Consider the following 12,576-nt stretch of genomic DNA (forward strand, 5'->3'; position numbering starts at 1 on the left):
TGGGAGTTGTAGTCCTGTGTGTGCCCCCTCCTCCTCAGTACATGCATGTGGTGGCTGAGGACATGCTGGGAGTTGTAGTCCCCCTGTGTGCCCTCCTCCTCCTCAGTACATGCATGTGGTGGCTGAGGACATGCTGGGAGTTGTAGTCCTGTGTGTGCCCTCCTCCTCCTCAGTACATGCATGTGGTGGCTGAGGACATGCTGGGAGTTGTAGTCCCCGCGTGCCCTCCTCCTCCTCAGTACATGCATATGGTGGCTGAGGACATGCTGGGAGTTGTAGTCCTGTGTGTGCCCCCTCCTCCTCAGTACATGCATGTGGTGGCTGAGGACATGCTGGGAGTTGTAGTACCCCTGTGTGCAGCCCTCCTCCTCTGTGCGGCTCCTTTGCTCGTCCCCTCCCGGCTGCTGACGTCATCCCTCCGCCTCCCCTGTGCGCGCTCCAGCAGAGGGGACAGCGGAGCCCACACCCCGGGCGCAGGGTCCATGATCCCCGGCAGAAAGAATGAGCGTCCCCCGGGCTGTGCTGCTCCTGGGAGCCGTGCTCTGCTGCAGCCCCTGCGCCCTCAGCACCCCAGGTAAGAGCGGCCCCTCACCCAGCCTGGCGCTGAGCCCACTACTCTGTGCCTGCAGGTCCCCAGTGGGTGCACGGTCAGGAGGTGAACTTCACTAAAGTTATAGGGGGTTTCCGGTTTTATGTAAACAAAAGGTAATGATTTACATGGAGAGAAGTTACAGATCTGTATCGTGGGCTTCTAGTGCACACCTCTGCTTGCTGTCATGGACTGAAGGATTTTCTCTGCAGTGACATTCACTTTAGGATATTTCTGATGTAAAAGCCCAGGTGGGGGAATGACATCAGTAAATTATTGATGTCACAGGTGTATGCTAGTGTAACTGGTGTATGTGTGATGTCACTGGTGTATGTGTGATGTCACAGGTGAATTATTGATGTCATAGGTGTATGTGTGATGTCACAGGTGAATTATTGATGTCATAGGTGTATGTGTGATGTCACAGGTGTATGTGTGATGTCACAGGTGTATGTGTGATGTCACAGGTTAATTATTGATGTCACTGGTGTATGTGTGATGTCACTGGTTACTTAGTGATGTCACAAGTGAATTATTGATGTCATAGGTGTATGTGTGATGTCACAGGTGTATGTGTGATGTCACAGGTGTATGTGTGATGTCGCAACAGTTTGTGTGATGTCACAGGTGAATTATTGATGTCACAGGTGTATGCTGTTGTAACTGGTGTATGTGTGATGTCACAGGTGATTTTTTTTTTTTTGATGTTGCTGTTCTGTAGTTTCACCAAAGGGAAAAAAAATCTAAGAATCTTGATTTGTTCAATGATAAGCACAACATTTGTGTCTCTTCTCGCTGCAATCACCGTGAGCTAATCACACAATACAAATGATCCGACACTGGGGGATAAATATAAGATTTTGGACAAATTTCAGAAAACAGTTGCGTGAGTTAGTTTTTTCTCATAATAAGTTGATGATTGTTCCTCAGATTGTTTTAGACTTGCAGCAGAGTAGAGGCCGCTATAGATCGCTGCCTAATCCCTGCAATGTGCAGCGTCAGCAAAGTGGATGAGATTTAAAGGGGGTGAAATATATACTTGTCCCTGGGCCAGGTGGTCATGAGGTCACAATGTAACCGGTCACCAGCCCCACAGGTTACATATAGGAACATCATGAGAACACTGAGTTATTTATGTAATATGTGTCATTATCACACTCCGTGGGTTCCAGAACCTGCAGCGCTGGTACTGGAGGTCTGGATGGTGATTAATATGTTCTGGACCCATCCTGTTTACTATGGGTGGATAAACATGGAAATGTGATGCATCTACATTCTCAAGTTTGATTATTAATTATTTACTCTCATTCTGTACATAATACTGTTCACAGCTGAGAATTTGTTACAATTGTAAGTTTAGGCATTTATTTGTGCTAAACAAAACAGCATCACAGATTCCTCACCTCATCGGATACTTTGCTACAGTGTATCAGTTAGATAATCAAGTTCTGTCTACTTGGATGGTTTAGGCTGGATGCAATTGTAGCGAATAGTAGTTGTGGTATTTTTGACTTCTAGAATGGAGAATTTATGGGAGATGGAAACCCATTATCATATAAACCAGGTGCTGCAGGCTTTCTACAGTGCCTAAAAATGTATGAATCACAATAGTGTTTGTTGTGACAAGTGCCTGGATGCTGGCCACGTTGGTGATGTCACCAGGGCGAGTGATTGGATGCAGGCCACGGTGGTGATGTAACCAATGGCGAGTGATTGGATGCGGGCCACGTTGGTGATGTCACAGTGACTAGTGACTGGATGGAGGCCACGTTGGTGATGTCACAGTGACTAGTGATTGGATGGCGGCCACGTTGGTGATGTCACAGTGACTAGTGACTGGATGGCGGCCACGTTGGTGATGTCACAGTGACTAGTGACTGGATGGCGGCCACGTTGGTGATGTCACAGTGACTAGTGACTGGATGGCGGCCACGTTGGTGATGTCACAGTGACTAGTGATTGGATGGCGGCCACGTTGGTGATGTCACAGTGACTAGTGACTGGATGGCGGCCACGTTGGTGATGTCACAGTGACTAGTGACTGGATGGCGGCCACGTTGGTGATGTCACAGTGACTAGTGACTGGATGGCGGCCACGTTGGTGATGTCACAGTGACTAGTGATTGGATGGCGGCCACGTTGGTGATGTCACAGTGACTAGTGACTGGTTGGAGGCCACGTTGATGATGTCACAGTGACTGGATGGTGGCCACGTTGGTGATGTCACAGTGACTAGTGACTGGATGGCGGCCACGTTGGTGATGTCACAGTGACTAGTGACTGGATGGCGGCCACGTTGGTGATGTCACAGTGACTAGTGATTGGATGGCGGCCACGTTGGTGATGTCACAGTGACTAGTGACTGGATGGCGGCCACGTTGGTGATGTCACATTGACTAGTGACTGGATGGCGGCCACGTTGGTGATGTCACAGTGACTAGTGATTGGATGGCGGCCACGTTGGTGATGTCACAGTGACTAGTGATTGGATGGCGGCCACGTTGGTGATGTCACAGTGACTAGTGATTGGATGGCGGCCACGTTGGTGATGTCACAGTGACTAGTGATTGGATGGCGGCCACGTTGGTGATGTCACAGTGACTAGTGATTGGATGGCGGCCACGTTGCTGATGTCACAGTGACTAGTGATTGGCTGATGCTGCACCTCTATGGATGTCACATCAGCAGAAATCTATATTGCATATTATATGATAATAGTAAACTTTGTTATATACTTTATTAAAGAAAAATACTCCTTTTTTTCGGATCCTCTCTCTGTTCCCTGCAGTGATAAGTGTGTGTGAAAGGAGTTCTTGAATCTGTACACAGTGGATAGAGAAGAAGAGGAGGCCTAAGCCCAAAATCCATCATGATAAACCAGGGACACTTACTCATAGATCCAGGCACGGTGACTATAGTAATCCTCTTATGATTTGTTATTCATGACCTCCTTCTTACCAAAATCAACTTTAAGAATGATGAGCCAGAAAACCTCCTGTCAGAGGTCGCACTAACATTTTTCCAAAAGGGTAAAAATACTCCTCTCACCATTTTTGAGGAGTATTTTTACCCGAGGAGGAGTATGAAAATTTTGGTAATACACCGCACACATAGCACACTGCACAGCACGCACACACACACTGCACAGCACGCACACACACACTGCACAGCACGCACACACACACTGCACAGCACGCACACACACACTGCACAGCACGCACACACACACTGCACAGCACGCACACACACACACTGCACAGCACGCACACACACACACTGCACAACACACACACACACACTGCACAGCACGCACACACACACTGCACAGCACGCACACACACACTGCACAGCACGCACACACACACTGCACAGCACGCACACACACACACACTGCACAGCACGCACACACACACACTGCACAGCACGCACACACACACACTGCACAGCACGCACACACACACACTGCACAACACACACACACACACTGCACAACACGCACACACCCACACTGCACAACACACACACCCACACACACACTGCACAGCACGCACACATTCACCCACCCACACACACACCCACCCACTGCACAGCACACACTGCACAGCACCCACCCACTGCACAGCACCCACCCACCCACTGCACAGCACACACACACACACACTGCACAGCACACACACACACTGCACAGCACGCACACACACACAGCACACACACACTGCACAGCACGCACACACACACAGCACGCACACACACACAGCACGCACACACACACACACACTGCACAGCACGCACACACACACACACACACTGCACAGCACGCACACACACACACACACACACACACACTGCACAGCACGCACACACACACAGCACACACACACTGCACAGCACGCACACACACACAGCACACACACACTGCACAGCACGCACACACACACAGCACGCACACACACACTGCACAGCACGCACACACACACACTGCACAGCACGCACACACACACACTGCACAGCACGCACACACACACACTGCACAGCACGCACACACACACACTGCACAGCACGCACACACACACACTGCACAGCACGCACACTGCACAGCACGCACACACACACACACACACTGCACAGCACACACACACACACACTGCACAGCACACACACATTCACCCACCCACCCACACACTGCACAGCACGCACACACTGCACAGCACGCGCACACACACACACACTGCATGCACGCACACACACACACACACTGCATGCACGCACACACACACACACACTGCACGCACACACACACCCACCCACACACTGCACAGCACGCACCCACACACTGCACAGCACCCACCCACACACTGCACAGCACACACACACACTGCACAGCACACACACTGCACAGCACACACACACACACACACACTGCACAGCACACACACACACTGCACAGCACACACACACACTGCACAGCACACACACACACACACACTGCACAGCACACACACACACACTGCACAGCACGCACGCACACACACACACTGCACAGCACGCACACTCACAACACTGCACACTCACCGCTCACAACACAGCACACACTACAACACAGCACAGCACACACTACAACACAGCACACACTACAACACACACACACACTGCACAGCACCCACACACTGCACAGCACGCGCACACACACACACACACATTCACCCACCCACCCACACACTGCACAGCACACACACACACACTGCACAGCACGCACACACACACACACACTGCACAGCACGCACACACACAGCACAGCACACATTCACCCACCCACCCACCCACACACTGCACAGCACGCACACACACACACACACACACACACACACACACACACACACACACACACACACACACACACACGCACACACACACACACTGCACAGCACACACTGCACAGCACACACACACACACACACACACACACACACACACACACACACACTGCACAGCACACACACACACTGCACAGCACGCACACACACACACACACTGCACAGCACCCACCCACACTGCACAGCACCCACCCACACACTGCACAGCACCCACCCACACACTGCACAGCACGCACACTCACAACACTGCACACTCACCGCTCACAACACTGCACACTCACAACACTGCACACTCACCGCTCACAACACAGCACACACTACAACACAGCACAGCACACACTACAACACAGCACAGGACACACTACAACACAGCACAGGACACACTACAACACTGCACAGCACACACTACAACACTGCACAGCACACACTACAACACTGCACAGCACACACTACAACACTGCACAGCACACACTACAACACTGCACAGCACACACTACAACACTGCACAGCACACACTACAACACTGCACAGCACACACTACAACACTGCACAGCACACACTACAACACTGCACAGCACACACTACAACACTGCACAGCACACACTACAACACTGCACAGCACACACTACAACACTGCACACACTCACCCAGCACTGCTCTAGGTCTCCTCGATCACAAACGCAGGCAGCTGCGGGCAGGTAGAGCGGGACGGGGAGCATCATCTTCGCAGCCCACAAGTCTCCCCCGGGGCCGGTGCACTCACTTCGGGTCTCTCCGGCGCGCCCCTGAAACTGTGTCACGTGTCGCGCTGAGCGGCCCGGCGCGCGCTGCGATCACGCTACTGACTTGTACCTCCTTTGCAGCGCGCGCCGGGCCTCTCAGCCTGCGCGCTACAGGGAATAATTGCCATGCGTAACTTTACGCATGGCAATTATTTTGGGGGGTAATGGCGCCTCATCACGCGTCTATGACGCGTGGTGAGGCGTTAATGCGACCTCTGCCTCCTGTAGTGTTACCATAGCCCATGTGTGCTCGAGCTTAACAAGCTGTTACACTGTGCAGGAGCACTCCCTTCAATTGTGTGCTGAAACTTTCTCTGCTGTCCTGAGATTACATCAGACAGAGGAAGGGGGCGTAATGGAGTAAGGAGAACCAGTATAACAGCTTGTGAAGCTGCATTAAAGAATGGCTCTGGTAATGCCCCCAAAGCCCTTCTGGCACATTAGCATAATTTCAAAAGTTGATAGAAGGAGGACATAAATAACAAACATGGGAGGATTACCAGAGTCACAGTGCCTGAATCTTTAAGTAAGTGTCCCTGGTTTATCAATACTTGATTTTGAAGGTAGATTTCCTCTGAATGCGTCTTAAATTTCTCCAGTACTTCCATCATCTGACCAGAAGTTCCAGGATTCTGTGGTTGAAGTGGGTCGCATGCCCTCCTGGAACTTCCATCCATACGCCTTAAGTGATGTTGTATAGTCCGAGGAAGCCACTCACTTTGGAGGCCACTCCTCCAGAACACAAGCCCAAAAACCAGAGTACCAGAGTGACGTGGGAGATAGTATCCAGAGCGGGGTAAGTATGTATTCATGTATTTTCACCCTGGCCCAGATCCCCTAGGACAGTGATGGCAAACCTTTTAGACACAGAGTGCCCAAACTACAACCAAAACACACATATTTTTTGCAACGTGCCAATGTAACAATTTAGGCAGTGACTTATTACTCCCTGCTCTGTCACAGGTTTAAATCGTATAGGCACCCGAGGACACCAATAGTAAAAAGACGTAGTTCGGATTATCATTGAGCTTCCTTCCAGGGTTCTGAGCTGCCTGGGAGTACAAGAGGCCTTGAGTCCTGTTTGGCAAACTCTGTGCTGGAGTGAAGGAGTGCCAGCTCTGGCACCTGTGCCATAGGTTCGCCACCACTGCCCTAGGATTTACTGGTCTGGACAAACATGTTGAGTTCATTTCAGTGATTCTTGGTTCATTCCAGTAATACTGCAAAAACATGGAGCAAGTTTGTCCCAACCATCTTGCTCCGGAGCAGAAGACTTTATTCTTGTACTTACCTCATCTGGTCTCATACATCTGGTACCTACAAAGTGGTTTAGTGAAGTCGGGGCAGTAAACTTTGCACATGCCCCCGACCACGTGAGCTGTGAAAGTGAAATGCTCTTCTCGCCTTCACCGAGCCACCAGCCAGGCCCCAGGGTCACACAATCTGCAGCTGAAGCTCATCCCTAGGTATATGAGAGTTGGGGATTTTTTTTCCAAAATGTTCACTTAGGAGAATTTCATGTAATAAAGTTTACTGTTATAAAACTTTATATACCAAAATAACAATACTGATAGTATATGATGTAAATATTAGATCAGCGGCTTCTTGGCTCCCCACTGGTCGATTGTTGGCCTAACATAATATTGAGACGGAGAACGAGGAGGTATAATACATGACCCCTCTAGCAGTTGTGGCTGGGTGTTTAGCACCACCCTCCAGCGATTCGGAGCCTCGTCTGGTACATTTCTCTGCCTTGTAATCGGCAGACGAGTTACAGGGATTAGAAAGCAGATGTCATGTGCCACTTTAAAGTGCAACAGCTGAGACCGTTCCATCCTCCCAAAATATACAGGAGAGTCCTGGCTGGTTTTCCACATGCCGGGGATATCTGTAACCCATTCAGCGTCCGGCGGTGAAGTAGCTCGGAGCACAGAATAGATGTTGTATGTGTAGATGTGTATTTGTCTCACACATGACAGCAGCATTGTTTAGGCCAGTGATTTTCAACCTGTGTGCCGCGGCACACTAGTGTGCCGCGACACAAGGTTGAGTGTGCCGCGGGGGAAAGTTGCCCGAACTAGGCTGCCCCGGTGTCGAGCTGCCGCCGCGCCCCCGTATTTCTGCCCCATACTTACCTCCAAGTCCCACGTCGGCGATCCGCCCGTCTTCTGTAGCTCCTGTACCGCGCGGCCCATGTCACGTGACTGACGCGACCTGACGTCAGGTCGCGTAAGTCACGTGACCAGAGGCGCACGGTGCAGGAGCTACAGAAGGTGAGCGGATCGCCATTAGGAGTGAAGGAGACGTCAAGAAGACATCAAGGGTAAGTATATAGGGTTATTATTTGTATAAGGAAGGCAGCTAGGGTTTTTTTTTATTAGTAAAGGTAGGCTGGGGCTTTTTATTTGTTAAGGGGGGCCTCTAGGGCCTTTTTATTAGTAAAGGGAGGCAGCCAGGGGCTTTTTATTAGTAAAGGGAGGCAGCTAGGGGCTTTTTATTAGTAAAGGGAGGCAGCTAGGGGCTTTTTATTAGTAAAGGGAGGCAGCTAGGGCCTTTTTATTAGTAAAGGGAGGCAGCTAGGGCCTTTTTATTAGTAAAGGGAGGCAGCCAGGGGCTTTTTTATTAGTAAAGGGAGGCAGCCAGGGGCTTTTTATTAGTAAAGGGAGGCATCTAGGGGCTTTTTATTAGTAAAGGGAGGCAGCTGGGGGCTTTTTATTAGTAAAGGGAGGCATCTAGGGGCTTTTTATTAGTAAAGGGAGGCAGCCAGGGGCTTTTTATTAGTAAAGGGAGGCATCTAGGGGCTTTTTATTAGTAAAGGGAGGCATCTAGGGGCTTTTTATTAGTAAAGGGAGGCAGCTAGGGGCTTTTTATTAGTAAAGGGAGGCAGCTAGGGGCTTTTTATTAGTAAAGGGAGGCATCTAGGGGCTTTTTATTAGTAAAGGGAGGCATCTAGGGGCTTTTTATTAGTAAAGGGAGGCATCTAGGGGCTTTTTATTAGTAAAGGGAGGCAGCTAGGGGCTTTTTATTAGTAAAGGGAGGCAGCTAGGGGCTTTTTATTAGTAAAGGGAGGCAGCCAGGGGCTTTTTTATTAGTAAAGGGAGGCAGCCAGGGGCTTTTTATTAGTAAAGGGAGGCCGCTAGGGGCTTTTTATTAGTAAAGGGAGGCAGCTAGGGCCTTTTTATTAGTAAAGGGAGGCAGCCAGGGGCTTTTTATTAGTAAAGGGAGGCATCTAGGGGGCTTTTTATTAGTAAAGGGAGGCCGCTAGGGGCTTTTTATTAGTAAAGGGAGGCAGCCAGGGGCTTTTTATTAGTAAAGGGAGGCATCTAGGGGCTTTTTATTAGTAAAGGGAGGCAGCCAGGGGCTTTTTATTAGTAAAGGGAGGCAGCTAGGGGCTTTTTATTAGTAAAGGGAGGCAGCTAGGGCCTTTTTATTAGTAAAGGGAGGCAGCTAGGGCCTTTTTATTAGTAAAGGGAGGCAGCTAGGGCCTTTTTATTAGTAAAGGGAGGCAGCCAGGGGCTTTTTTATTAGTAAAGGGAGGCAGCCAGGGGCTTTTTATTAGTAAAGGGAGGCAGCCAGGGGCTTTTTATTAGTAAAGGGAGGCAGCCAGGGGCTTTTTATTAGTAAAGGGAGGCATCTAGGGGCTTTTTATTAGTAAAGGGAGGCATCTAGGGCCTTTTTATTAGTAAAGGGAGGCAGCCAGGGGCTTTTTTATTAGTAAAGGGAGGCATCTAGGGGCTTTTTATTAGTAAAGGGAGGCATCTAGGGGCTTTTTATTAGTAAAGGGAGGCAGCTAGGGGCTTTTTATTAGTAAAGGGAGGCAGCTAGGGGCTTTTTATTAGTAAAGGGAGGCAGCTAGGGGCTTTTTATTAGTAAAGGGAGGCAGCTAGGGGCTTTTTATTAGTAAAGGGAGGCAGCTAGGGGCTTTTTATTAGTAAAGGGAGGCAGCTAGGGGCTTTTTATTAGTAAAGGGAGGCAGCTAGGGGCTTTTTATTAGTAAAGGGAGGCAGCTAGGGGCTTTTTATTAGTAAAGGGAGGCAGCTAGGGGCTTTTTATTAGTAAAGGGAGGCAGCTAGGGGCTTTTTATTAGTAAAGGGAGGCCGCAAGGGGCTTTTTATTAGTAAAGGGAGGGCGCCAGGGGCTTTTTATTAGTAAAGGGAGGCAGCTAGGGCCTTTTTATTAGTAAAGGGAGGCAGCTAGGGCCTTTTTATTAGTAAAGGGAGGCAGCCAGGGGCTTTTTTATTAGTAAAGGGAGGCAGCCAGGGCCTTTTTATTAGTAAAGGGAGGCAGCCAGGGGCTTTTTATTAGTAAAGGGAGGCAGCCAGGGGCTTTTTATTAGTAAAGGGAGGCAGCCAGGGGCTTTTTATTAGTAAAGGGAGGCAGCCAGGGGCTTTTTATTAGTAAAGGGAGGCAGCCAGGGGCTTTTTATTAGTAAAGGGAGGCAGCCAGGGGCTTTTTATTAGTAAAGGGAGGCAGCCAGGGGCTTTTTATTAGTAAAGGGAGGCAGCCAGGGGCTTTTTATTAGTAAAGGGAGGCCGCCAGGGGCTTTTTATTAGTAAAGGGAGGCCGCCAGGGGCTTTTTATTAGTAAAGGGAGGCAGCTAGGGGCTTTTTATTAGTAAAGGGAGGCAGCCAGGGGCTTTTTATTAGTAAAGGGAGGCAGCCAGGGGCTTTTTATTAGTAAAGGGAGGCCTTTTATGACTGTTTTAGTGTCATTTTGTGCTATTTTGGTTGGTGGTGTGCCCCAGGATTTTCTAAGTATAAAAAGTGTGCCGCGGCTCAAAAAAGGTTGAAAATCACTGGTTTAGGCCACTGTATACACTTTCCAGAATTACCTTTCCTCTTTTTTATTAATCCGTCATCTGTATAAAAACTACGGTAGCTTCTCTGTGCACCAGGCTTAGGATGGAACAAGGTGACACCCCCAGGTGATCATTGGTTTGGTGAAGAGGAATATAAATGGACTTTTTTGAAACGCAATACTACAGGTATGTTAACACTATGTTAACAAATATGTTAACACTCGTTGCTGTTAACATTTTGTTAATAAACTGTTAACACATTGGGGGGTTTATAAACACACTCGTGACAGAAGTCTGGCAGATTTGCACCAAAAAGTCTAAAGTGCCCTAGCCCACATTTATGAAGGCTTTTAGACCTTTGTTTGGAACTTTTCCCAATTGTCCTAAGGGGGCGTGGCCTTTGGGGGAAGGGTTTGGCCCCACTGGAAGGGGGTGTGGTCATCATAAATTCATAGCACAGATTAGACCAACTGAAACTTGATCTTTAGTACAAACTGACAGTCTCCGGGTGGTGACACACGTGGCGTTTTTAGGCCGTTTTTGGGACGTTTTTAGTAGTGCGTTTTAAGATCGGGAAAAACAGCATGCATTAAAAAACTCATGCGTTTTTGACCAATTATCTTAACTGAAACTGGTCAAAAAGGCATGCGTTTCTTAAGACATGCGTTTTTGATAGACTGCTTAAAATCGGGCCAAAAACTTTTTAAAACGCCACGTGTGCCATAACCCTTTGGCCGGCGGTCTGTTTTTGGTCAGTTTTTAAGCACAAAAACGCATGCATTTTTTTAATGGAATGCTTAAAAACGGCCCCAAAACGCGGGCCTTAGGCCGGCGCCACACGTAGTGCTCTGTCTGTGCTTGCAAATTTTACGCGAAACACCGGCGGCTCGTTCCCGATCGCAGGCGTTTCCATAGAAACGCCGATGCGATCGGGCCGAGGCCCGCCCCGGTGGGCGCGACTTTGTCTGCGTTTGCAAGCGCAGACAAAGCACTACGTGTGGCGCCGGCCTTAGGGTGCTTCCACACTTTGCATTCTCGGACCGTTTTAAGCATGTGTTTTCAGTCTTTTTAAAAATGGTCCAAAAAACGGTCTGAGGCTGGTGCCACACGCACTGCTTTGTCTGCGTTTGAAAACGCAGACAAAGGAGCGCCTACCAGGGTTGCACGCGGCATTAAATTAACGCAAAACACCGGCAGCTCGTCCCCGATCACAGCACTGGTGCGATCGGGCCGCGGGCCGCCCTGGTAGGCGCGGATTTATCTGCGTTTGCGTTTTCAAACGCAGGCAAAGCGGTGCGTGTGGCACCAGAACGCAGCGTGTGGTTGCACCCTTAATCTACTTGTTCACAAAAGCCACAAACTGTCCCGTGCTGCATTGTAGGCCTATCATTGGCTCACACAACAACAACAGTAAAAAACACCGTCCACAAACACGAGGAGGAATAGGACCTGGTCTGATTTTTTTTCTTTTGCTTTGGCCCGCATTTAGGGCCATAGAAATATATAGGGACCTGATTTTTTTTTTTTTGAGTC

At 49.3% G+C, this 12,576-nt stretch overlaps 1 protein-coding gene across 1 annotated transcript in view; it reads left to right on the forward strand.

The window, feature by feature from the left end:
• The first annotated feature begins 414 nt into the window (after positions 1-414).
• Positions 415-12,576, forward strand: part of LOC140118355 (chondroitin sulfate proteoglycan 4-like) — a 32,317-nt gene continuing 20,155 nt past the window's right edge. Inside the window, exon 1 of the mRNA XM_072136179.1 lies at positions 415-574. Within this exon, the coding sequence (XP_071992280.1) occupies positions 502-574 (73 nt within the window). The 5' untranslated portion in view covers positions 415-501. The remainder of the gene's footprint in view (positions 575-12,576) is intronic.

The sequence above is a fragment of the Engystomops pustulosus genome, chromosome 1, assembly GCF_040894005.1.
Source record: "Engystomops pustulosus chromosome 1, aEngPut4.maternal, whole genome shotgun sequence".
Classification (NCBI taxonomy): domain Eukaryota; kingdom Metazoa; phylum Chordata; class Amphibia; order Anura; family Leptodactylidae; genus Engystomops; species Engystomops pustulosus.